Source organism: Suillus plorans (assembly GCF_016647745.1).
Source record: "Suillus plorans strain S12 chromosome Unknown HD556scaffold_83, whole genome shotgun sequence".
Classification (NCBI taxonomy): domain Eukaryota; kingdom Fungi; phylum Basidiomycota; class Agaricomycetes; order Boletales; family Suillaceae; genus Suillus; species Suillus plorans.
This window is the reverse complement of record NW_024537467.1, coordinates 193,711-218,506: the sequence shown is the minus strand read 5'-3', so window position 1 is coordinate 218,506 and position 24,796 is coordinate 193,711. Positions and strand designations below refer to the sequence as shown.

At 46.9% G+C, this 24,796-nt stretch overlaps 8 protein-coding genes across 8 annotated transcripts; 5 read left to right on the top strand and 3 right to left on the bottom strand.

Annotated features, from left to right (window-relative positions):
• Nucleotides 1-2,004: 2,004 nt before the first annotated feature.
• HD556DRAFT_1503916 (PRP8 domain IV core-domain-containing protein) lies at nt 2,005-8,092 on the top strand (the record flags this gene model as incomplete). The annotated part of the gene is made up of 23 exons (XM_041309001.1): nt 2,005-2,242; nt 2,299-2,553; nt 2,603-3,069; nt 3,125-3,842; nt 3,866-3,897; nt 3,951-4,196; nt 4,244-4,385; nt 4,439-4,655; nt 4,711-4,879; nt 5,118-5,320; nt 5,375-5,893; nt 5,933-5,963; nt 6,014-6,118; nt 6,171-6,320; nt 6,394-6,505; nt 6,759-6,841; nt 6,899-6,987; nt 7,046-7,099; nt 7,147-7,219; nt 7,271-7,599; nt 7,655-7,743; nt 7,791-7,981; nt 8,033-8,092. The coding sequence occupies 23 exons, from the start codon at nt 2,005-2,007 to the stop codon at nt 8,090-8,092; spliced, it is 4,572 nt and encodes a 1,523-aa protein (XP_041154539.1).
• A 412-nt stretch (nt 8,093-8,504) lies between these two features.
• HD556DRAFT_1449094 (uncharacterized protein) lies at nt 8,505-9,176 on the top strand (the record flags this gene model as incomplete). The annotated part of the gene is made up of 4 exons (XM_041307545.1): nt 8,505-8,612; nt 8,660-8,830; nt 8,886-8,959; nt 9,008-9,176. 4 exons carry the CDS (start codon nt 8,505-8,507, stop codon nt 9,174-9,176), a joined length of 522 nt encoding a protein of 173 aa, XP_041154538.1.
• A 128-nt stretch (nt 9,177-9,304) lies between these two features.
• HD556DRAFT_1449093 (uncharacterized protein) lies at nt 9,305-9,892 on the bottom strand (the record flags this gene model as incomplete). Its single annotated transcript, XM_041307544.1, has 4 exons — nt 9,305-9,354; nt 9,403-9,644; nt 9,696-9,767; nt 9,822-9,892. 4 exons carry the CDS (start codon nt 9,890-9,892, stop codon nt 9,305-9,307), a joined length of 435 nt encoding a protein of 144 aa, XP_041154537.1.
• A 567-nt stretch (nt 9,893-10,459) lies between these two features.
• Nucleotides 10,460-11,769, top strand: HD556DRAFT_1434517 (uncharacterized protein; the record flags this gene model as incomplete). Its single annotated transcript, XM_041305334.1, has 7 exons — nt 10,460-10,599; nt 10,649-10,757; nt 10,804-10,997; nt 11,068-11,194; nt 11,255-11,383; nt 11,444-11,589; nt 11,646-11,769. 7 exons carry the CDS (start codon nt 10,460-10,462, stop codon nt 11,767-11,769), a joined length of 969 nt encoding a protein of 322 aa, XP_041154536.1.
• Nucleotides 11,770-14,629: 2,860 nt separating this feature from the next.
• On the bottom strand, nt 14,630-18,130 carry HD556DRAFT_1434516 (uncharacterized protein; the record flags this gene model as incomplete). Its single annotated transcript, XM_041305333.1, has 13 exons — nt 14,630-15,004; nt 15,087-15,182; nt 15,207-15,693; nt 15,743-15,881; nt 15,934-16,119; nt 16,175-16,569; nt 16,618-16,766; nt 16,821-16,986; nt 17,038-17,231; nt 17,285-17,656; nt 17,709-17,786; nt 17,841-17,930; nt 18,032-18,130. 13 exons carry the CDS (start codon nt 18,128-18,130, stop codon nt 14,630-14,632), a joined length of 2,826 nt encoding a protein of 941 aa, XP_041154535.1.
• Nucleotides 18,131-18,520: 390 nt separating this feature from the next.
• Nucleotides 18,521-19,035, bottom strand: HD556DRAFT_1449090 (uncharacterized protein; the record flags this gene model as incomplete). Its single annotated transcript, XM_041307543.1, has 3 exons — nt 18,521-18,662; nt 18,716-18,782; nt 18,834-19,035. The coding sequence occupies 3 exons, from the start codon at nt 19,033-19,035 to the stop codon at nt 18,521-18,523; spliced, it is 411 nt and encodes a 136-aa protein (XP_041154534.1).
• Nucleotides 19,036-20,078: 1,043 nt separating this feature from the next.
• On the top strand, nt 20,079-20,771 carry HD556DRAFT_1449089 (uncharacterized protein; the record flags this gene model as incomplete). Its single annotated transcript, XM_041307542.1, has 3 exons — nt 20,079-20,158; nt 20,213-20,308; nt 20,360-20,771. 3 exons carry the CDS (start codon nt 20,079-20,081, stop codon nt 20,769-20,771), a joined length of 588 nt encoding a protein of 195 aa, XP_041154533.1.
• Nucleotides 20,772-21,678: 907 nt separating this feature from the next.
• HD556DRAFT_1449088 (uncharacterized protein) lies at nt 21,679-23,765 on the top strand (the record flags this gene model as incomplete). The annotated part of the gene is made up of 6 exons (XM_041307541.1): nt 21,679-21,915; nt 21,967-22,364; nt 22,422-22,550; nt 22,600-22,972; nt 23,025-23,698; nt 23,747-23,765. The coding sequence occupies 6 exons, from the start codon at nt 21,679-21,681 to the stop codon at nt 23,763-23,765; spliced, it is 1,830 nt and encodes a 609-aa protein (XP_041154532.1).
• Nucleotides 23,766-24,796: the final 1,031 nt, after the last annotated feature.

Sequence of the window (24,796 nt, the reverse complement as noted above, 5' to 3'; positions counted from 1 at the left end):
CTGCTTCATAAGTCACAGTCAGGGCCCAAGTGCGCCAGATGTTTATACTATCAGGAGTGGAAGGGGAAGAACCGTTCATGCTGGATGTTAATCTTGGGAAATCAGACACTGAATGCTGAATGTCCGGACTTTGGTGTTAAAGGGGGTGGAGATAGAGAGGATCAGATAAGGGAGCCTGAGATAATTTTGGCTGTCAAAGATGTATTATTATCCATTGCTCAATGAAATACTACCTGATTGGAAGTGTGCTGGTCATCAGATATTCATTTGTCGACTCCCGGGTCCCGGAACTCGGAAGTCGGTACGGTTGACCCAAATTTGGGTGGTCGGAACTTGGCTTCTTGTAGGGAAACACAAGCCTCGCACCCCGGATTCCAAATTCTGCAAGACAACCTGTGCACCATCAAAGGCCATGTCAGGAGATCACCTGCTGCTCCGGGAACTCGGTAACTTTGATTTATTACCTCCTCTGAGTACGGTTGACTCACATTTTGGTGGTCGGAACTTGGCTTCTCGTAGGGCAACACAAGCTTCGCACCCCGGATTCCACATTCTGCAAGACAACCTACGCACCATCAAAGGCCATGTCAAGAGAGCACCTGCTGCTCTCTTCAGAAACATCTCAACTTCGGTTGGCCATTTAACACGGAAAGTATTAACTAAATTATGTGTTGAGTTCCGGGTCCCGGAACTCGGAGCTCGGTACAGTTGACTCAAATTCTGGTGGTCGGAACTTGGCTTCTCGTAGGGCAACACAAGCTTCGCACCCCGGATTCCACATTCTGCAAGACAACCTGTGCACCATCAAAGGCCATGTCAGGAGATCACCTGCTGCTCCGGGAACTTGGTAACTTTGATTTATTACCTCCTCTGATTTGGTTGATGTACAACTACCTCAGCTCCATCATGTCTACAATTATGATACACATGGGCCCACCCATCTATATTTTATACCACCCTCGGCCCACCCGTCTAATACAACATCCCATACAACACCCTCGGCCCACCCATCTAATTAATATGCGTCTGGGCCCACCCGTCTAATACAATATTTTATAATACCCTCAGCCCACCCGTCTAATTTAATATGTGTCTGGGCCCACCCGTGAATGTGATAACAAGTACCTACCCATCTATCTCATACACATCTACCTTAATACACCCATCTGCATAATATCCAACTACCTCGGCCCACCCGTCTACCTAATATTCATGTACATCGGCCCACTCATCTACTCTATATATTCCCTGCATGGGCCCACCCGTCTCCATTGGGAATAATTTGCCTCCCGGCCCATCCGTCATAGTTGAGGATATTTTTATCATGGGCCCATGGTCCGCTGGCCCGTATCATACGGGATATTATGCATGTCCGTTCCCTCGTATTATACGGAGATAGGTCACTGTAATATGTGACGATACCCGGGCCTCAGGCGCCCTGATGATAAAACACAGAAGAGAAAGCCTGGAAGATGCCGGCTTAGTAAGCGGTCTGGACTGCATATGACGACATAGGTCTAGAAGACCTATTTATGTTATCAAGATAGAAGGCAAGCCTCGTGTTGCCTCATGTACCGATAGAAGGACACCTTGTGGTCCTATCTTAAGATAGAAGCCTGCCTCATGCATGGTATCTCTGACTCGATAGATAAGCAGATTAGAACCCAGCTTCAAGCTGAGCTTAGATACGATAGAGTAGCCTTATATAAGGACGAGGATTAAAGTAGATGCTCCTTACTTTAATCTTACTTGGTTCTCCCTTGAACTCGCTGTCTTGCTAAAGCTACCTGCTTGACATAGCCCCCGCTATCATCGCTACGTAACCCCTTGCTCATCGACGAGCTTCATACACTCGTCAACCAGCAAGCTACGCCAGCGTACGCAACCTTTGGTTGTCTCCAGAGGCCGACGACTCTCAGCACTTGGTACTACTGTCGTAGTTGTCGCTGTTAGAACCATCCAAGTTGCACACGACTGCTTTGTCGTAACACGTTGATCGGTTTGATGACCTACTACCATGAGGCTGTCATCCACACAAATGAGCTTTTGGGCTCTCTTGTCAAGGCAGAGAACAAGATTCAAACTCGTGTCAAGATCGGCTTAAACAGTAAGATGCCATCCTGTTTCCCTCCTGTTGTCTTCTACACACCGAAGGAGCTTGGTGGTCTTGGAATGCTTTCGATGGGTCACGTTCTTATCCCGCAGAGTGACTTGCGATGGTCCAAGCAAACTGACGTTGGAGGTTCGTTCACTCTCTTCTTTGATAATCATCTTCTGGCTTACAATTCGTTTGATCAGTGACGCATTTCCATGCTGGTATGACCCACGAGGAGGACCAGTTGATTCCGAACTTGTACAGATATCTTCAGCCATGGGAGGCAGAATTTTTGGATTCGGCTCGTGTTTGGTCCGAATACTCCATGAAGCGGAAGGAGGCCAATGCCCAGAATCGGCGCCTCACCCTTGAAGATCTTGAAGATAGCTGGGACCGTGGTATTCCTCATATCAACACCCTCTTCCAAAAGGATCGCCATACATTGGCATATGACCGAGGTTGGCGTGGGCGGTGTTGAGGGTATCTTGGAGCACACGCTCTTCAAAGGAACTTATTTCCCTACCTGGGAGGGTCTCTTCTGGGAGAAAGCGTCTGGATTCAAAGAGTCTATGCGATACAAGAAACTCACCAACGCCCAGAGGTCAGGTCTTAACCAGATCCCTAACCGTCGATTCACGCTTTGGTGGAGTCCGACCATCAACCGCGCCAACGTCTATGTCGGTTTCCAGGTCCAGCTTGATCTGACGGGTATTTTCATGCACGGCAAGATTCCCACCCTCAAGATCTCACTGATTCAGATCTTCCGTGCGCACTTGTGGCAGAAGATTCACGAAAGTGTAGTCATGGACTTGTGTCAGGTCTTTGATCAGGAGCTAGAGCCTCTCCAGATCGAGACAGTACAGAAGGAGACTATTCACCCTCGTAAGAGTTACAAGATGAATTCATCTTGCGCCGATATCTTGATGTTCTCAGCCTACAAATGGAATATCTCTCGGCCTTCATTGGTCATAGATGTTGGTCACTTTCAATACCCCATTGGACTTTGATCTGATCTCTCCGTTTTTTTAGAACAAGGACGTTTTGGATGGCACGACCAGCAACAAGTATTGGATTGACGTTCAGCTTCGGTGGGGTGACTTCGACACCCATGATATCGAGCGGTGTACTCGTGCCAAGTTCTTGGACTACGTGTCCGACTCCATGAGTATCTACCCCTCACCAACTGGTGTTATGATCAGCATAGATCTAGCCTATAACCTGTGGTCTGCGTACAGCAACTGGTTCCCCGGTATGAAGCCTCTGATTCAGCAAGCCATGGCCAAGATCATGAAGGCCAATCCGGCATGCCACGTCTTGCGCGAGCGTATTCGCAAGGGTCTCCAGTTGTACTCTTCTGAGCCCACGGAGCCTTATCTCAACAGCCAGAACTATTCGGAATTATTTTCGAACCAGATCATTTGGTTCGTCGACGACACTAATGTGTATCGTGTCACTATCCACAAGACGTTCGAAGGTAACTTGACGACTAAACCAATTAACGGCGCCATCTTTATCTTCAACCCATGTTCTGGACAGTTGTTCCTGAAGATCATCCACACCAGTGTCTGGGCTGGCCAAAAGCGTCTCGGTCAACTCGCAAAGTGGAAGACTGCCGAAGAAGTGGCTGCATTGGTTCGTTCACTGCCTGTTGAAGAACAGCCGAAGCAGGTCATTGTCACTCACAAGGGCATGTTGGACCCTCTCGAGGTTCATTTACTTGATTTCCCGAACATCGTTATCAAGGGAAGTGAGTTACAACTGCCCTTCCAGGCTTGCATGAAGATGGAGAAGTTCGGTTCCTAGTAAGTGGGTCCACGCGTATTTACATCTTCATTGCTGATGCTGTTTCTCACAGCGTGCTACACAACCTCAAATGGTACTGTTCAGCTTGTACGACGACTGGCTCAAGTCGGTGTCCAGCTACACTGCCTTCTCTCATCTTATCCTCCTCCTTTGTGGCTTGCACGTCAACAACGAGAAGGCGAAGATTATTTTGCACCCGGACAAGTCGACCATTACAGAGCCTCACTTCGTCTGGCCCACTCTTACAGATGATGAATGGATCAAGGTTGAGGTTGCAATGAAGGATCTTATACTGGCAGTAAGTAATATCACACACTTTTTGAACTTTGACTCATCGAGTCCAAGGATTTCGGCAAGCGGAACAGCGTCAACATCGCGTCCTTGACTGCGAGTGAAATTCGTGACATCATTCTTGGTCAAGAGATTGCTGCTCCCTCCGTACAGCGCCAGCAGATGGCTGAGCTTGAAAAGAGTAATGAGGCGCAGGGTGTTACCGCTGTGCAAACTCAGACCACCAACGTTCACGGTGAAACGATTCAGACCGTCACGACAACCAACTTCAGGTGTTTAGCAGCAAATCTGATTGGCGTGTCCGTGCCATCTCTGCTACGCATCTTCCTCTCCATCTCCAACATATCTATGTCTCCAATGATGATATCAAGGACGACGCTGCTTCGTACACCCATGTATTGCTGAAGAACATCCTGCAGGCATTCATCACTGCAGCAGATCTTCGCACTCAGGTTGCGGCCTTCCTGTACAGTGTATCACCAAGCAGGTCGAGGAGATCAACGAGTACCTCGGCGTGAAAGTAACAATAGCATTGAGCTGCCCAACCAGTTGCCGAGGGACGACTTCCTTCTCAAAGATCTCGGACCTCCTGGGTGGGTCAAGACGCAAGCGCTTGAACTCAGTCATCTTTCTCCCACAGACGTCACCATTCAAGCCAAGCTGATGTCTGGATCCAAGATGCCGTACCTGGTTCGGATTCACATTACGGCTGACAGAACGCAATATGTAACGTTTTTTGGCGCTGCCTTGTTGTTTCCGCGCGGCCGCAAATAATTGACGCTCAGGTTGACGGCCGCAAGTGCTGCTTAACGGGAGGCAATGCTGTAGGCAGGTTGTGGTTGGACCACGGCCTTCAAGTCGTCTTAGTACTAGTAGGTCCCTGCATCAACTCTCCCCTTTTTATATCAACTGTTCACAATCACAGTAGTTCAATACCTCCCTTCAAGCTTACTGCTCGTACTCATTCTGCTTGTCATTTGTTGAGGACCTCTCGTTCGACGACACTCTCCTGATAGATACCAGGACTGTAATCATCATGCCATCAGATACTCAATCTACAGCTCACAAAAAAGCTGCTGCGTCCGCGCCTTCGAAGGATTCATTATCAAGGACGCCACATGCCATTGACTGGTAGGTCCCACCATGTGTTCGTCCCTCTATTTCTTCCAAAGAGAATGTAGGCAGTGCTGCATATACTTCTTCATCATCTACTGCATCTCCGGCACTTGAAAAGCGCGAAGAATCCGCAGGCACATCCACACTCCTTTCGCAAAGTTATTCCAGGTGCAGCAGTCTCCGGTGTCGCTCTCAATCTAAAGATCACGCTTCATTTGTAGAGTCTTCTGAGATCAAACGTGTCAAGAAACCCAAAGAGAGCTTCTTGGCCACGTTCTTTTGCAAGCTCTTCTGCTGCGTCAGAGTCGATTCCCGAGCTCATGACATCGACGTCGATGGTGTGGCAAGCGTTGGGTCGGGTCCTACTTTACTGGCTCACAAGACCGCAGACAATGCTGTGAAGCAATTTTCTGAAAAAGCACCGGTCGCATCCTCAGGTCAACCTGCTGTACCTCTTAAGGACTTGCTAGAGACTGCGGGCGCTACCAGTAGGGCCGTACAACTGCCAGGTTCTTCTGTTCCTGGTCAAGTATTAAAGACCTCTGCAAGTCACCCATCCGAACATGGTAACGAGTCGGATGATGTTTCGTTTGATGAGTTAAGCGAGGAAGATTAAATGCTGATCAGGAATGGGGGTGCAGGCATTCCCATGGGCTCTGTGAGTGGATCTGTAGTCCAATGGATATATTTCTGACTTGGAATTTACAGGACGGAAAGCCATGGCCACTTCTCCCACCCATCGCGCCTAAACATGTTGGCAAGAAGTGTTTAGTGCTTGACCTGGACGAGACCCTCGTCCATATTAACATCATGGTATATCTTTCACTCCGATTTTATACCTGCTTTTGACGTACCTCGCTGTCAGCCCATACCAGATCCAGACTTTGTCGTTCCTGTCCAAATTGAGCATCAATGGTACAACATGTATGTACAGAAGCGACCAGGAGTAGACGAGTTTCTTCGACAGATGGGTGAGCTGTACGAAGTAGTAGTGTACACCGCAAGTCTGGGTTCCGTGCGTTCATTACAGGTGGCTGGGTTCTAAAATTCAACTGATGTCTTTCTCTTCCTTGTTTCGTCTCATTTAGTATGCAGATCCGGTGATGGACCATCTCGATATCTACAATGCCGTTTCGCATAGGCTTTCGAGTTGGGCCGCAAGAATGTGGATAATTCTGCCAACCTACATATACTGCACCAGTGGGTAGGGCGAAAAGTTTCTGCTGGCATAAGGTGCCGTCCTAACACTTTCTTTTGATACTTAGGGTTCGTCTACTGCTGTGGGGGCAGTAGTCTCTGATATAGACCTCTAGCTCGCAGCATAAATATATTTGTGGGCTATATATATCGATAATTTACTTATGATATCTATGGAACTTGTCATTGCGGTTGCTTTCTGGTCTACTTGTTGAGTTGAGCGTGCTGATGACTACGTCATAAAATTCCCAAAAAGGAAGTTTGGTTCGATTGTCTTTGTACTCTCCGTACTACTATGGCACGAACAACCTTCAGTCACAGGTTCCTGGCTTGAACATGGTAAGCTCAACTGTGCCTCTTGGACGTGCTCATGATTAAGAGTCTAACATGGTTTAGACAACTTACAGTTCTCAGCAACAGATTCTCAATCATGTGGTTGGTATTTGGCCAACGCAACTCCCGCAGTACGCTGAAGTGATGATGCTGTGAGTACCCGTCTGCGAGTAGGATTGCATTCGATTGACTTTTTCTGCGTACAATTAGTGATGATATACCTGAAGATACTTCCGTTGGTAGGAAGAAAACTGATGTCCCTAGGTTAGTTTCTTTTCTTCATAATGGATTCACTTCAACGCCATCAACAGGCCCTTAAAATATGGGAATTGGGAGGAATTTGTCCACCCGTTAGGTGGTACATACTACTATCATAAGGACAAGGTGAGTGCTGCCTAGCTAATCATATAAGTGATAAACTCGATAAAAATTTAGAGAACGTATACTTCGGTAAACCTAAGGTGGTACCAGGATCCCCAGAAGATCGATGACTTTGTCGATGCATTACGAGCTGTGACGCAAGAAGATGCGTGGATACTGGTCGTTCATCCAACGATGTTCAGAGGAGAAGAAAAGTTCCAATATTACTACGTGGTTCTGGACCAGCGTATCATTGCCTGGATAGAGGAACTAAACGGTCACCTTCTTTTCCGCGACTGTGTCCAGCCAAGCCAATGGGAACATAAGAGTCAGTACCTTATCTTTGAATTTTTCTTTGAGACCGATTGCAATCATGTAGGACTCGAACTCGAGGCTCAGTATTGGTAAGTGGTCGGATGTGCCAACCTGATTGATCAAAAGACTTCTCACTGTCGGCAGGAAACACTTTGAATTCTTTCCGCAGCAGTCGTCGATGGATGTTTCGGTTGTGAGAAGCGTACGGAGAGAAGTTATTTGCTATATTGGAGGTAAGCTTTATATCACGGGGATGGCAAGAATCACTTAGCAGGCACAGAAGCAATTACGTTGAGTCAATCCACGGCCGGTTCGATATTCTGGACCCTGGAGCAAATGAAGCAAATCATCGAACATCTAGCCAGTATCGGTTCGTACTTGTATCTAGTCCTGCATAGCATTTTTATAATGAAGAAACAGAAGACCTTGCAGACAATGGGCTCATACATGAAACCGGTATCGTGTTCTGTTGTATGTGAGTCCTGGAAAGCTGAATTCAAGTACTGATATCCCAATTCACAGGTAGAATTTTATACATCTTACGTGCGTTGCTTTCTCACAAACCCTATCGTCATCAAGTAAATGAACGTTTTAGGGCACCATCAGTATCTTAACCGCCACAACCAACCAGAAGCTCGACTGATTCGGAACCATGCAGTGAAAGAGAAGCGTAGAAACTGTAAACTTCTTTGTTTCATGAGCAATACTGCAGCTACAGTCTTCTGCATGCCGGTGAAGGTACAACAATTCAGAGAGTGAGTCTGAACAATGTTGGGTCTTGCAGAACCTAGCTGCTATTCGACCCTAAAGGGTTTCTGGACCAGGCTCAAGGCTCAGAGAAGAGGAAATATGATAGAAAACTACTGAAGACTCTGACTCCTACTGGTAACTGGTGAAAAGATAACTTGCTTATGTAAGCTACAAAAGTGCCAACATAAGGTAAGGTAAAAACAGTCTCTACAAGCCCAGCCAGAAATGAATCCCTACACCGGTCATGATCAAAAGCGTCAAGAGGACTTCCGTCGATGGTATCGTGAATGGAGTGGAGGTCAAAAACTTTGTCGACAATCTTAGCAATCAGACGAAAAGTCAAATTACCTTGGTAGGCGCTACATCAATGAGGGTATCCACCCACTTATTCACCCACAGGCTGGTGTCTCCATGGCCTTGGACATCGCCATCCTTGCTGTTCCAGGTTTAGGCACAACAGTGACCTCACAGACGTTATGTTCTTGCTCTTTACTTTTCGGTGTTGGCTGCATTTTTGCTGGCACGATGGTGCAACATTTCGGCGAGAGAATGAGATCCATTGACTTTGCGGTTCGATTCACACTATTTTTTCTCAAGAACAAGCCTGATATTACTGACTGGACAGGTATATTACCTGCAAAAGAGGACGGCGGTGCTTGTCATCATTACAAGCATACCGACTTCTTTTTGTGTATTGAGGTAAGCAAACTTCGATCGTGATTATTTGTGTCACTTATGGTTCGGTAGTGTGACAAGCTCCATCCTCGGATTCTTCGCAGGTGTTGCTTCAGACTTCAGACCATCTACACCTCTAATGATTGCGTGCTTCACTACGCTCGGTGTTGTGGTAGGTTCTTTAATTATATTGGTGATTGCTAGTTATGGTCCTGGCCTGGCCAGGATACGGCCGCAGTAACATCTTGTCCTGAAATTATTCTGCGAGAGTATTGCAAATATAGGATGGATATGTCCCACGCGAGTCGCATTACGAAGATAGGAGTCACCAATGTTGTCTGCGCCGCGACATCATGCGACACGGTAACACTACGGTATTTTTTCTGTACTTAGGTCCTCAAATTCGTCGTCATCGTCCGCTAAGAAAGACAGTCAGTTTATTGAAGGGGAGCACACGCCGGACATACATTGAATGGGAGAAGGGGCGTCCCATGGGATCTGACCAGGAGATGTACTGGTTACATTTGGCACATATTCCTGCAAGATTCTGGCACGATAATTTTCTTCCAGCCAACGCAACCTGTATTTTTTGTACAGCTCTTCAAGTCGTGCGCAACCCAACTCTGCACGTCGCAGTCGTTCTTTAACATCAGCCATGGACTCCTCGCGGCTCTCTGTCGTAGGGCAGTCCTTGTCAATATTTACCTCTCTGATCTATGATGAGCTTCGAAAATGATTGATGATAGTATCTGACACTTACCTTACGCTGGCGAATTCCTCAGGCTTGGACCCGCCACTTTGTTTGTCAGTGATATCGTGCACTAACTCAATCCTGACACATAGAATTAGCAAGTCCAGTCTTTGACAAGTAAGCCATTAAGTTTACCGGAGGTTCAGATTAATAACATGTCCAGAGATCTGACACGATGATGATTGTTGCATATCCAGGTTCAGCATAGGCAATGGTAGCCTAGCTGCGATATACAAGAAGATGCAAAGTCCAAGAACGCTTTTATCCTTCGGGTCCTTTATTAGCACTTTTTTCGGACCATGGAGCTTATCACCATCGATTTTACGAAAGGTTACTCGGTCCCGACTCCCGGTAGGCCATCCCATCATTGCGGCTACTAATACCTAGCTGTCACTCACCCTGGCCACTGCTTGACTGGCATCAGGCACCCCGCAATTTGACGAAAGGTTGTTCGTTTCCGGCAGGCCATCCTGGCCCATAATCACTGCGGCTACTGCCTAGCCATCAGCCACCCTGGCCACTGCTTGGCTGCTATCAGGTACGCCGCTTACTGGAATATCACGTGGTGTGCTGCTGGAAATAAAAAGCTAGATTTTAGTATCTGTGATGCTCGAGCTACTTTTGACTCGCGAGCTCTCATGACCACTGAAGAGACCATATCTACCATTCCGAGCAAGCGTGCTACATCGGCCCTTCAAATGGGACCCCACAAAAAAGCGTAAGCTGCCCTTGTTCGACACAGGTTTTGCAGACTTATTCTGTCGCCCAGCTCTATGTCCGATCCTCTTATATCCCATGGGCGTCACTTCGGTCGAACAGTATTTGCACTATGTAATTATCCTTCTCTACTCACCAACGGCATCCTTAGATTGGAGCAGATGGAAGATACTCCTTTGGAAGACTTCCCTGCTGAGTGAAACACATTGTCTCTATTGACTTACTGTTGTCTGATTTTTTGGTAGAGAACGACGAGAACATCGAGTTTTCGAACAGCTCTTGGACTCTTATCCTGGCCTGTTGGAGCGACTGAAAACCGGGTCTGAGGAGGAAATTATTCATGTTGGAAAGCTGGTGAGTTGTTTTCTGCGTGGCTAGACTTCGTGCTTACAATTCATAGATCAGTAAGGGAGCTGCAGGCGCGAGAGGTGATGATACGAAAACGTTGAAGTCTGCAGTGCTCGATTGGATTTCTCCGAAAGGGGCAGCAATTCAGCCCCCCCTACACAGGAACTCAAAGATCGATCGGGGATTCAACCACGAGCTTACCGGATCACTGCTTTGTCCTGCTGGGTTGGACTGGAAGGACGCAGAGTATGTTTTCGTTTTCTTTTTTCTAGCATCGGTAGTCCTGACAACATTTTTTGCGCTTGATTCTCAACAGAACGAGAGAGAACCTCCGAAGTGGCGAAATGTTAGTCTGTGGGGACCAATGGCCCATTTTCTTATACGCCCACCATACGTTTGATGCGGATGACCCATGGTGCGGTCTTCTTAGGAGCCACTTGTTGGTATGTGTGAGTAGGCAAATGTATTTTTACATAGTTCACTACTGATTGCTTGCACGTCAGGCCTACAAGCATGTCTTTATGTCTCCAAGTTCGGTCAACAAAGAACCGAAAGCCACGCGGTCCGGGAATGCTCGCCTTCATGGCATGAATTCCGTCACCATCGCGTCCATAGCTTACGTTGCAACTCAGGTTCGTCGATGCATGTCTTTCTCGTTGAATAGCTGATAGCTGACATACATGCAACCGAAGGTCCGATTTGCTATAAGTTCTTCTTCGGTGTTCTCAAGGACCGACACAACGACCGACTCAGAAACGTTTTATCATAGCCTCCTCGACCTCTTCGAAGATCCTGAGGAATCTAAGGAGGTTGATGACCTACTCACTTGGTGGAATCGGTATTTTTTATTACTCTTCGTTATATCACTGAGGCTCATGCATTGTTATGTGCCAGCCAAGTGTTTCCCACTTCCTCTGCCGCTAAACGACCTATCAGCGCCAACAGTGCCTTATCGAAAATACGGCTCAAACGTCTTACGATCAAACAAGCTACAGATTCAAACTTAATTTCATTGTAGTCTTTCTAGAAACATGTTTTCGTATAATAAATTACAACTAATATAAGCATAAGCATGTTGTCGTCAACTAGAGCACTCGAGTGACCAGAAGATAGACCTACAGCCAATAATAATCTGAAATAAGCCGAGATGAATTGTAATAGCCCTACCTCTGCAACAAGCTAGCGGATGGTACCACGTCGTCATCGTCCCGCACTCTTGTAACGAACGCAGCTCGGTCCAGAACAAACTAACGTCGCAAGGCCTTATATAGCGTCAGAGTTTATCAAGACTTCGTGGAGAATAGACTGACTAACCCACCTTACACCTAATGACCATACCTTGGCAGTGAGCTGGCAGATAGTATCGCGTCGTCATCGCCCCGCATCCTTGCACCAAAGGGAACTCGAACCAGAACACACTAACGTCACAAGACCTTATCTAGTGCCAGAGATTATCAAGAGTTTGTAGAGAACAGAATGACAGACTCACCTTGGACCTAACGACCATATCTCGGCAGTAAGCTGGCGGATGGTATCGCGTCGTCATCGCCCCGCATCCTTGCACCGAAGGGAGCTCGATCCAGAACACGCTAATGTCGCAAGACCTTATCTAGCGCCAGAGTGCATCAACAGTTTGTGGAGAATGGACTGACTGACTCACCTTGCACCTAACGACCATATCTCGGCAGTGAGCTGGCAGATGATACCGCATCGTCATCGCCCCGCATCCATGTACTGAAGGGAATTCGGTCCAGAACACGCTAATGTCACAAGACCTTATCTACTGCCAGAGTTTATTAAGATTTTGTGGAGAATGGAATGACTGACTCACCTTGCACCTCACGACCATACCTTAGCAGTAAGCTGGCGGATAGTACCGCATCGTCATCGTTCCGCATCCTTGTACCAAAGGGAACTCGGTCCAAAACAAACTAATGTTGCAAGACTTTACCTAACGCCAACATCAAGGGAGGATTTGTCGAAGTTCCATTGAAAAGCATAGGTTGCATGTGATAAGCGGATTGAAACTGCATTATAATCGCTTTACACATTTGGGCCGTTGGCAGCTTTGATCCAAAGCAGTCCGGCCATATAAAAAATTATCTGATGTTAGCATTCATCTAGAGATTGCGCAACAGCCAAAGGTCACATACCACGACCAGGGCATGGCAGAATGATAGTGTATCACCGCTAGTGCTCAACTAGGTGACTGTGGTGACTTTGGGCAACTTAATAATTCATTCTCACGGCTGGTGGGTATTGCAATCTGTTGACAAAATGGCAGATAATTGCAACGAGACTGCACAAATGTGCATTTGGTAGTTTCTATCCAACGTAGTCCAGGTATTCAAAGCTCTGTCATTTGAAGTACAATTGTGATATATATTGTACGAATTTTACTTTAAATAAACCTTTCTAACACTTTACCATTTTCGCGTCGCTTTCCTGATGATATCTACACCAGTCAACACTGATTCCACATACTCTGGCCAGCTGGAGTTTGCATACTCCAGCCAGTGACTGGCTGGCCATGATTCTACAGACTTTTGGCACATCTGGAGCTAGGGTTCTACATGGAAAGTGACTGAAGGGTCTGAAAGGGTATAGTAGCCTAGAAACGATTGACTCGCCAAGTACTAGCAAGGTTATCAATGCATTCCAGATCCACACCCAAACTTGCCCTGTCAAACACACCTGACGCAGCCGAACAATCTCTGTATCACCAGATAGAAACACAAGGCACGAAGCGAAAGAAGATGAGTGAATTTGACCACATTACCTTGCGGGGCAAGGTCATGTTGCATGATTCAGATAATCAATTAATCTGTCAAGTCACCTGACATGAACCATCCTGCTGTGCAATCACGTGGGAGTCGGGGATCTAGCACAAATGCCATCATCATATGCACAAGTTCGCCTCCCACATCCATATCAATATGACCATAGTTTCAAATGATCCTATTTAGTGGCCAACCATCAATGCATATAGTTTTTTCGAGGTTCGTAGAGTGTGGTCAGATGCTGAAGCTGATGTCCCTTGGCTGCAGTTTCGCAGTTGCCACCTTTGTTGGAGTGACGTGTGATTGGGGTGAGCATTATAATATTACGTAAAGGACTGCTGAGCACTTACATTCGGACTTGAAGAAGTATGTCAATGACTGCAAGAAATTTGAGTTGTTTGATTCATAGGAATGAATGTTTGCGAACCTAGGCTCCCATGAGTTTGTGACGAGAGCTCGTCAAGCGATATTTCCAGTGTGAATGCTTTGTCGGAACATTGTCAGAACGATAATCACTGTCCGATATCTACATTTGTCTGAACCTCCTTCAATGGACCGATGTTCACCCTTATAACTTTAAGTGTCATAATGATTGTGTTCAAGACATGGCTTCGAAGGTGTCGCAGATTTGGCGCATAGGGAATGGTCATGCCACAATTTGATTGGTGCCCAGAGCGAGTATAAGTATAAAGATTTCATATAGACCCGAGCCCACAACCCTCCAGCACTCCACAATGTCAAACCATCAAGCACTTGTCAAAGCGCTCTTGATGAAATCAATTCTTGGCCAAGAGCTCGTGGATACCAAGTTCCACAAGTCCCTGTAGGGTTGATGCATCAAGTCTGTTAGTTTTCAGTAATAGGTAATGCATCAACTCCGTACATTACAAAGCCTCACAATGCATTGGTGATGCATTAGAACATGCTAACTATCAGACTTGAGTACCTTGCGGAGTACTATACTTTGCTCTTCCCCTGGCCGGTTATTGTCCCCGGTAACTTCAAGACGGTAACTTTGAGACCGGCAACTTCATTCATCAGTGATGTAATACAAGGTACACTACATAGGTACCAACAGTAGACAGAAAATCCGAAGCATCAGGGCATATTACCCGGGATCGGTAACATGGCAGTCGGATTGCCCAGTATATCTTGAGGAGAAATAAATGGGGCCCATATGCTGCAAAAACGGGCAGCGAGGCGATGGCGAATATTGGCTTGCTGCGATGCATAAGCACGTAGGCCTTCATCCCGGGCAGCAGCCTCACGGCGGGCAGCAGTTCCTGGTTCTTCTCCATTGCAGGGGGCGGACTCGTAGACCTGGAGGACTCCCTGCCCTTCCCACCAATTTGCCTGCCAATTAAAAAATTGCAGGACCCGGCGCATCTCCTCCTGGAGAAGATCTACTTCTTCAGCCCAACGAAGCGCCCTAGCACGGGATTTACACCATTCGACGCGAACACCTAGCAAATACTGAGATTAATTCCACCCAAACGAAAAAAAATCAAAACGAAGCCTTACCATCGACATCCCCACCATCTGCACAGCCGTCCACACCGTCCATCATCCAAATCCATGTTAGCCTTCGCCTTCCCTCTCCCTGAGTGGCAAATGGATCAATGAGTGGCTTCACATCGTCATCAGAGAGGTCCTGCAACCGCCCGCGCCAATCTACTTTCTTCAGAATGGGTGCGAGACGTTTGAGAGCCCCCCATGCGGTCCTATAGCGCTTCACGCAGGCCGCCTGCCTGGCATGTACACGTGTGAGTGCATTTTGAGCCCGAGTGTTGGCCCCTTGGCCTCGAATCCACTCTCTCTTGAAATTTAAGAGGGAGCAGTGTACACGGAGGCACTGCCTAAGTTCTTCTAAAGTGTCGTGAGCTTGCGCAAACCGCAACTCCCACTCGATATGCTGGAGGTGGGGATCGCAAGCATTGCCATTCAATGCAGACGGGAGCCACAGTTTTATGAGCTCAGCATTATCGAGATCACTGGTTGCTGACGCGGTGACAAGCACTTGCACTGATGGCACATACAGAAGTTGGGTCTGCCTCCATGAGTCAATCTTTCGACGAAGAGAAATCCTTGTGCGGAGGACACTCAATTTCTGTGTATCTGTGGCATGAACGCCCAGATTGTCGGCTACGACCTTCAAACGCCGTCTTGTAGAAACTTTTAGCGTGGTAAGGGAGACACAGGCTAATCACTCACTGTTCTTCTTCGAGGTCCATACCTGATGCAACGAGTACACTTGGCGATACGTCAGGGTGAAGTAAAAGATCTACACCACGCTCGAGCTCCTCGGCCTCGAGCTGGGCCAAACTCAAGCGCGCACTGGCTTGCGTAATTGCTGGTCGATATATTAAGTAGGGTACACCAAAGAGATATCAAACCAAACTTACTGATGCCTTTCGGCTCTAATGGGTTGGTAACTGTCGTATCGTTCGGGTTTTCCTCCCATGCCTCCATTTCAGCCTTCCAGGCCACGCGGTTTTCAGAAGAAATGACGCTATCAAACTCCTCGAAAGCAGCACCGTGTTCGGCCTTTTCTGTCTGAGCTTCTTTTATCTTCAGCAAGAGCAATGATCCTAAGACCAACTCTATCAGTTTTCACGCATGTAATACCACACAACTAGAGCTCACCGAGTCCAACCACTTTCTTCCAGTTCCAGTCGCCGAAATGGTCGTCTAGTGTGTCTCGACGACATCCTGGACCCATAGCCTTCGTGCTTGAAGCTACAGGATTGATATTGGACCAGCCTCGCTCTGGTGCCTCGCCATCTGTGCGCCCCACAAAGCGAGTAAAGTTGAACGAAAAAATGGTTTGGCACTTGGAGACGTGCGCAGGGAGATGAAACTTAGGCACAAAAAAACGGATCGTCCTCGCAACATAATTCAAGTGGTGTGAAGGCGGCAAAGACAGCATGCGCGACCAAAGATGCTTGTGCCATTGGCAAGCAATGTCATATGACACGTTCAAGGCATCCACCGTCGAGTGTCGTAGTGACGAGAAAAACAAATAATCCATGTTCAAGTACCTGATTGTGTTTGTCAGATCAGATCATAAAATCAGTGAGAAAACACACTTCTCTCCCTTTTGAAGGTCGCCGACTCCATTGGGACGCTTCATATTATGACGTGCGCAATCAACAGTACCCACTCCCGTTGCCGCAAGTCCTTGAGACGATTTGGTTTCTGCCATATTCACGGCATTATGGTTCGAGCATGTGCTTTTCTGTAAGTTAGAATGGTCAGATGGCATCTTGATGCAAGCGGTGAAGAAACATACCTCTTGTACGTCTCCAATCCTGTCCAAGATGTAAGACTTGTAAGATTTCTCCTCTACGAAATAAGCCCAACCTTGTGAAAGGCTGGGATCAGTCTCGTCGGATGACACGGCACGTCTTTTCAGACGAAAGTTGGCATCAATCGCTAGAAAAAGACCATAAAGCCAACTGGGACATGATCAGCGCTCCCGACCACCTTGTGATATACATCAGACTCACCCTTTGGCCTTCGGGGCATCTTGCCAATCATCTGGGAGATTTTTCCCAGGTTGCGGACATGCAGGGCATAGCACAGCACACTGACCCTCTGAAGTACCTGCCACACCACTTGGATCATGGCCGCGACCTGAGCGTTTTAACATCACTAAATGACGCCATTGACGAATCATGCGCATGAAAGATTCATAACGGTCCTGAAGCGACAGTGTGAACTGAGAAATTAACACTTAGAGAGATTAAAACTTACCTTTTGTTGCGTCAAGCCCGTGTTGTCTGTTAAACGAACCAGCGAATGATAAAACTCGTATGCGGAGGTCTTTGATTCAAAGGATAGGACATGATAGTGATGAAGAACACGAAATGTTGCGGCCGATCGTGGATCAGTAGAAGTCGATGGATACCAACCAGCGCGCAATAGTTGCTTGGTATGTGTCTGGGAGGTCGTGCAACCACAGAAGTCCAGCCCAATCTCATGTACGCCATTTGTGTCAATGAGAACAAATTCATCATTGAATGCTTTCTTTGGAAGAATACACTGTTCGCCAATTGTATGACCAAGCTGTACGCGAAGACCCATAGTTTTCAATGAAATGCGCTGAAAAAATTGACCAGTCCATTCCTAGGAGGCTAATGAGCGATCAGGACTTTCACAGCTAAGAAATAAAGCTGACCTCTATACGATGAGTAGGCAACCGTATGTGATACTGGATGATACAGAGACCACAGTATAATTGTGAATCTAAGCAGTCCTGACACCGATATCAAGGGGGAGTCGATGTTGGACATGGACATCCAGGACACACATCAGAAGTGTAACCTCCGCGTCCCTCGTGCCGCAGCAGTTCCGCCAGAAATAAATCGCGTTCATTCATCCAGATGAGAAGGGGGTCGTCCTAAGGTTTCATTCAATGGGAGCAATCACTTATCACTAAATTAAACATACCGCGGGCATTCACTTGCGCCCTGGTGTATTCTCTGAATCGTCTAGTAGTACAAACGGATCTGGTTCTCCGAAATCATATGAAAGATCACAGAAATCCTCTCCTGGAACAGCAGATTGATTGTCGGGTTCATAAGATGGCGATACGGACATGGTTCCCGGATTTGCTGCCTAGAAACCTTCAAAATGCCATCTCGGCGGGATGAAAATGTGAAAGAGGCGTGGATTGGTGCTTGGGAACGCTGGTTGGGTGGTGTATAGTGGTTTAGTCGAGCTCGTTTTCGGCTTGGGTTTGATTGCCCATGCCCACGGCTGTTGATCTGGCGGAAGGTCCACGGAAGAGGTGCGGCCTGAATAGTTTGCAAGGAAGGACCCGATGATTCATTGTTGGCACTTGTGCTAGCCCGCATTCCAGTTGACTGATTCAACATCGCAATGGCTGGCTGCAGAACTTTTCGTTTCGAAACTTCTCACGCCAGAAAGACCGGGATCCGACGCAACACGAACAAGACCATATGCCATTGATAAAACTCTACAGAACAACTAAAATAGTGCCCAGGGTTCCACCATCTCCACTTTGCCCTGATCAATAGCCTCCCGAAGCAGCCTCTCCCCAATTGCGATGGATTCAACTTCATGATATTCAGCATTTGGAACGCCCAGAACACAGTTCAATGCGTCTTCCCTAGTAGCGTTGATAAATATTATAAAAAAATGACTGAAACAAACTGGACTTACCAGCCCGCTACGACGCCAATGTGAGAACCACGAACAATATAAAAGAATTGCTTTCGCTTGATTCGCACTAAAATTGTATTAGCGATAAGGCAAATTCAAAGTACTGTTGTTGACACACCTGGTATATTGTAATAGATGCCCTTGTAGCAATGAAGTCGGCATTCATCTGCATCTGCCAGCGATCGTGCTGCATCCTGGAAATCTGAGCTACCTTGATAGACAGTGATGAGATTTGGTGGCGCCGTGGAGACTGCATTATTGATCTGGATGGAAGACGGGATACGCAAGCCTTCAATGAAGAATGGTACCTGGGAGTGCATGATTGTTAGTGCAGGGACTGGAGAGGGACAGTACATGCCCTCTATAATACCTCTATATAGACCTGCAAAGCGATGTACGTGTCTTGTGGGATCCGAACGTGTCTTGTGGGCATTTGACTTACTGAAATTGTCAAGATTCAGACACGAAGAGCCTGTTCAATACATTTAACACGTATTAGACTTACCAGAAAAGAAATGTGTGTTGGAGAGAAGCTCGAAGGTCTGAAACTGAGAAGCTCGAAGGTTCTGAAACTTGCATTTGAGTTGCTGAAAGTAGGAGGATCGGATGAACTTAGCCGTTGTTCACAGGTGGTGTATAGATTACATAATATGGTCCAACCACTTATTTCGGTCCGACCATACAGTTCACAGCTGTAAGTATCAGTTATAATTGAAGCCATTCACCTACATGTCGCAGCTGAGGACCACCATGATCCATGGAACAACAATGCAGGGATATGTTTACCTATATATGAGTCGCCATGTGTGGACAACAGCTCAGTTTTGCATCCAACTACTGGGTGGCGTCACGGCGTCACTTCATTCACACTGAATACTAACTTGAATGAATGCTAACAACAGCTCGAATTCAGGGGAACTCGTTAATCCTCATGCTACATAGGTAAGTCTATGATGAAATTATCGCGAAAGCATGTCATGATGATGTATATATCACTCCCAGGCAGGTATCTTTAGTCCATTCCTCTGAGATAGCAAGTCTCTCTCGGACTTACCGTCTTACTGTGTTTTATGGTCCTGACCGTCTGCAGCATAAGTGCTTCCTAGGTGAGTCTACAATCATATTTATTGACAAAGGTATGTCATCATGATATATATACTACTCCCAGGTGTCTTTTGTCTATTCTTTCTGAGTATGCAAGTCTCACCCCGACTTATCATCTTACTGTATGTTTTATGGTCCGACCTTCACACCAATCGAAGACTCGTTGTTTGGGTCCAAATAGTGTAAGGGTCTATTTAAATGCTTCGTTCTTTTGCTCCTCACGATCCAAGGTTACTTTGCAGTCCCCCCATTTTTCACCATGGCACGCCCAACATTATACAAAACTCATCAGGCTAGACTACAAGCAGCGAGAGAAAAGCGCCGTCGTCATTATCAAAAGTAAGTGATGAAGTGACGGTATCTAGGAGTCAAGTTAACCAAAAGACTCCCCAGGTTTCGAGAGTCTATCCTGGCCAAGCGGCGTCAGTCACGCAAAGAAAAAAAATCCTGTCAAGGCAATGAACCTTCGGACGACGAAGACGAACCAATGTATGTACTGCGTAGACTTGGTTGTGTTAAGGTGTCTGACTTTTACATCAGCGAAACCTTACATGACTGCATTGCTACAGTTAAGTACGCCAAGGATGACTTCATGGCCTATGTGAAAAGTCCACGACGATTCTTTGACCTCCTCGTGGATGAGTACTCCAAAACGATGCCCGACCCCGAGTTACACCCTACCGCGAATGGAGACAAGTCTATATTCGAGCGCGCTATCACACGCTTGGAAGACTTCCTCGACCAAGCTAATCGCGGGCTTGATGGTATCCTTCAGATGTGTGGTGTGAGTGATGAGTGGCGTGCTGCGGATGGTGTCTGCAGGTTCATGAGGGAGATGATAGGGATGATTGAAGACATCTTGTTGCGTCTGGCGGAGGGCGGAGACGGTGAACTATCAATCACTTTCATGGGGAATGAGTTGTGGTACCAGGAGTACAAATTCCCCGTCTAGTTAGTACATGCCCTGTAGAGCTTCTATCTTGGTTTGCAAGACCTCCAGAATACAATTACAGATGACAGTTTGAAGTGTAGGGGGGCTATGCGCAGATCTCTTTGCGAAGACATGTGCAGGCGCACAGCTCTGTGATTCAACTGCTCTCTTCTCACCATGTCCATGTCGCAGATTGCAGTCCTCACGCGTGACCAGCGCGATATGCTTAAAACATTTTCACCTGCTTTTAAAATTGCTCGTTCCGGGTCAGTGGAAGAGCGGGAATTTTTTTGGGAGAGCATTTACTCCCAGTGGTTCGCAACTTGGCCTGAACGTGCTGTGCATTTTGGGGAGATACCTCACGATCAAGTGTTGTCTGACCTGCAGCAGACATCACTCATTGAAGCCATTAGGCGCCGTCGTCGAGTATGTCGCGACTCATTTCATGTTAAGGGGGACATATATTGACTGTAGGAGAAGCGCCTTCAGAGTTTTGTACTTATGAACACGTTGTATCAAGAGACACGTGTGACGCTGAAGGAGCATTTTCCTGCGAGGAAGTCGAGAAGGTGAGAGATTCTGGCTGGGTCTTGTACCACAAAAATTGATTCAGTATATCAGGGGATAGACGAGGTAGTCAGTCTGTGTGCACACAAAGTGAGAGGATGTGGGCGTGTCATTATATGCATTATATGTGTAGATCTAGTGTAGATATTGAGAACTTGCCTTGCGTGGCGCATAAATGAGTTAAATTAGTGAAGCTCTAGACATATATATTATCAATAAGGACCGCACTGAAGAAGTTGAGGATCACCGTACTTGAATCTTGTCTCCCGTGGTTGTTTGCCTACCCAAGATTGACCGCCATACCCGTGAAAGTGCGCTCCATGCATTTTCTTCATTTTTTAAAAAACTTACCCTGCTACAGATGGCGGGCAAGAAGTGGGCTACTCCAGAGCAAGAGGAATTTCTCCTCAGCTTCATGTCTGAGTTCCGCGAGAGTGCCGCAACCAAGAACTATGATGATTTCTTCACGCGCATCTGGGCTCTATGGTTCGAAAGGTGGTCTGAGGAACGTGTCATCTTCAAAGACATGCCAGATGACTATGTTCGCACCCCGGACGACATTAAGGCTCTGGCAAGAGCAGTTGAGATGCGTCAGCAAGTAAGAACATGCACGAAAACCAGATAAAACATGTACTGATTGATTTTACAGCAACTGGTTACCTGGTATAGGTGGCAGATAAACCCTGCACGTCATGCTCGCTCAAAAGGCGCCAGGGGCGTGCTGAAATTTGATACCGTCTTAGGTGGGGGCGTGGAACTCAAAGGTACACGGGCACCCCAAAAAATCGATATTTACTCGCACAAATTCTATGAAGCGAAGGTTAAGAATGTTGCAGACAATGCAATTACAACAGAAAACATCACCAATAGAGGCCCGAAGCTGAACAAGCGCCGTGAGATCACGCAGCAGATGTACTTGGAGGAAAGCGAGTCTGTCAAAGTGGATATTGATAGGAAGTATCGCAAGGCGAAAGCAAATTTCGCAAAAAAGCGCCAGCAGCTGAAGTCTGGGAAGCCATTAAAACTCGATGATGCCACAAAAGTGAAGTACGTACCTACTAATCAATTGAATGTCACATTACTGACTTCAATCCTCTGCGGTAGAGCTATTCGGGAGCTAGGTCCAATGCTTGACCGCATCCTCAAATATCTCGCGCACATTACGGGCGGGTGGAAGTTTACGGTTTTTATGGGAGGTCGTGATCCTAGGACGGGTGAAACATCAGTTTTCAAGTGAGCAACATTCGCAAACATAAGGAAAACTGTGCTTATCGTAATCAAGCTATCACGTAGGCGAACTTCAAAGTGGTGCCCAGTTCAATCATGTGTACAAAGACTTCGATGGAATGCAAGCTGCATTCCTAGCATTCGTTCAAAACGCTCTCGGTATGGCTGAAGTTTCTAAATTCAGAGACACAGACTTACGTGCTCCCCAATCAGCATTTGAGTCTACCCTACCACATGATGAGACGGCAGAGGATGAAGACGAAGAGTCCTCATCAGACTGGGACTTTGACGAAGATAACAACAATAGACGAGGAAAGAGTGTTGAGGAGGATATGAGTCAAGTCGAGGATCTCGCACTCTTTGATACAAACAACCTGTATCGCATGACTCCCCAATCTGCCAGTGATGAAATTCTCGAGGATCACGCTGTGAGTAATAGCTTACCAATATGCAGTGAAATGTGTCTCACCGTGCGCACAGAGTGGCTCACATACTCCATTGGATACCCTCTTGGATTCTGCATTGCCCAAAGCGTTTCCCACAACTGCTAGCCAGGCATCAGCTGATGCATCAACGGCGCTTGGCAGCATGGCTGGAACTGTCGATAATTCATCGCTCGCTACCGAATTTCTTTCTCACTCTACTGCTTTCGACCCCATCGTAGAAGGCACCGCCGATTTCTCTGCCTTTGATCCCCATGCCTTCGCTGCTATTGTCAACAATCCCTACTTTGAGCCTGGTGTCCTTGACAATGACTGGTCCATGCGGGCCCTTGATACTACCGACAAGTCGTCAGATTTGCCTGCGCAGTCTCCCGCCAACCTGACATCTCCAGACGACTGTGATTGCCCCCCATCAAATCAAGAAATGGAGGTGCTGCTCCCTGCTGTCCCATCTGCGAATAGTGAGGAAGGACAGGACGACGATTCACTTCTCAACCAGCCGGAGGTTCATCCTCGCCATGGGGCACGCAGACGGCGTGTTGACAGATCCCCGGCTCCTACATCATCCATGGACCCACCTACATTGCCAGTGCACATGGAGATGAACGTGCCTCGTCTCCGTGCACGTAACAATGTTCCCTTCAATCCACGAGAGCGTGATAACAACATTGGAGTCCCGGCACGTCGTGCTCGCCCCGCAGACTCACGGAAGTACGTCCATTTTATTTTGTTGCAAAAACACGCTAATAAACTCCACAGAAAGGCTCGGCACTCTTGAATGGTAGGGTTGTGAGAGTCCGGTCAATGTCCTACATTTAGAGTGTGTGTATATACTTGTAACAACGTCCTGTATCAAATATTGTGTCGCACCTGCAATACAGTTATTTTGACTCCATACTACATAATCAGAACAAGGTGGCGGAATGGAGTGAGGGACTTAGTGAATTCAAAGCTTGAACGGACTTAGTGAATTCATTGAAAGCTTGAACGGACTTAGTGAATTCAAGGCTCACACAGACTTAGTGAATTCAAAACTCAAACCCTATTACTAATCCCAACGGAGAGCTGGAACAGGTAAGAGGCCTACTTAAAGTGAATACTGAGTACTGAGTAGCCGAACGCCAAAGAATTAGAGTATGTAAGCAGAAAAAGACAGAAAGAGACCTACTAAAGTGAGTACTGAGTGGCCGGATACCAAAGAATTAGAGTATGTAAGCAAGGTACTATCAGGGCGAAGCGGGAAGCAAGGAGTAGGTAAGCAAGGTACTGCCGGGAGCAGGGTATATAGGGCACGATGGATGGACGAGTGCTAAATATGGATGGACGAGTGCTAAATATGGACAGCACAGCCCAAATATGTACCGGACAGATGATGCATCACTGTCAGATCCCTGATGCATTAATCATGCATCACACAATGAGCAAGCTTGATGCATCACAAAGCTAGGCTACTTAGCCTGCTCTAATGCATCAATATTACACTATTGCCTGAGGGAAGACAAATAAGACTAACAGTCAGTCACTAATATTAAGAACTTGGCCCACTTAAGACTACATCAAGAGGGTGTATTCTGTTCTGTCCTGCGTCAAACTCATCGTGTAGTGCCTGAGCAGCAGAGAGTAGGTTTCAAAGTCACGTATTAGTTCGGGCTGATCCGTGTTAGAGGCTTAGTTTGATCTCCAATTGGTTTGTGAAGATAGGGAGTATTGTTATAGCTCTAAGAATCATCGCATAAGACATACATCTGTATTCGTTGAAGTCATAGCACTGCATCGCGCCAGTTATTGACTTTCTTTAGGATCATAGCA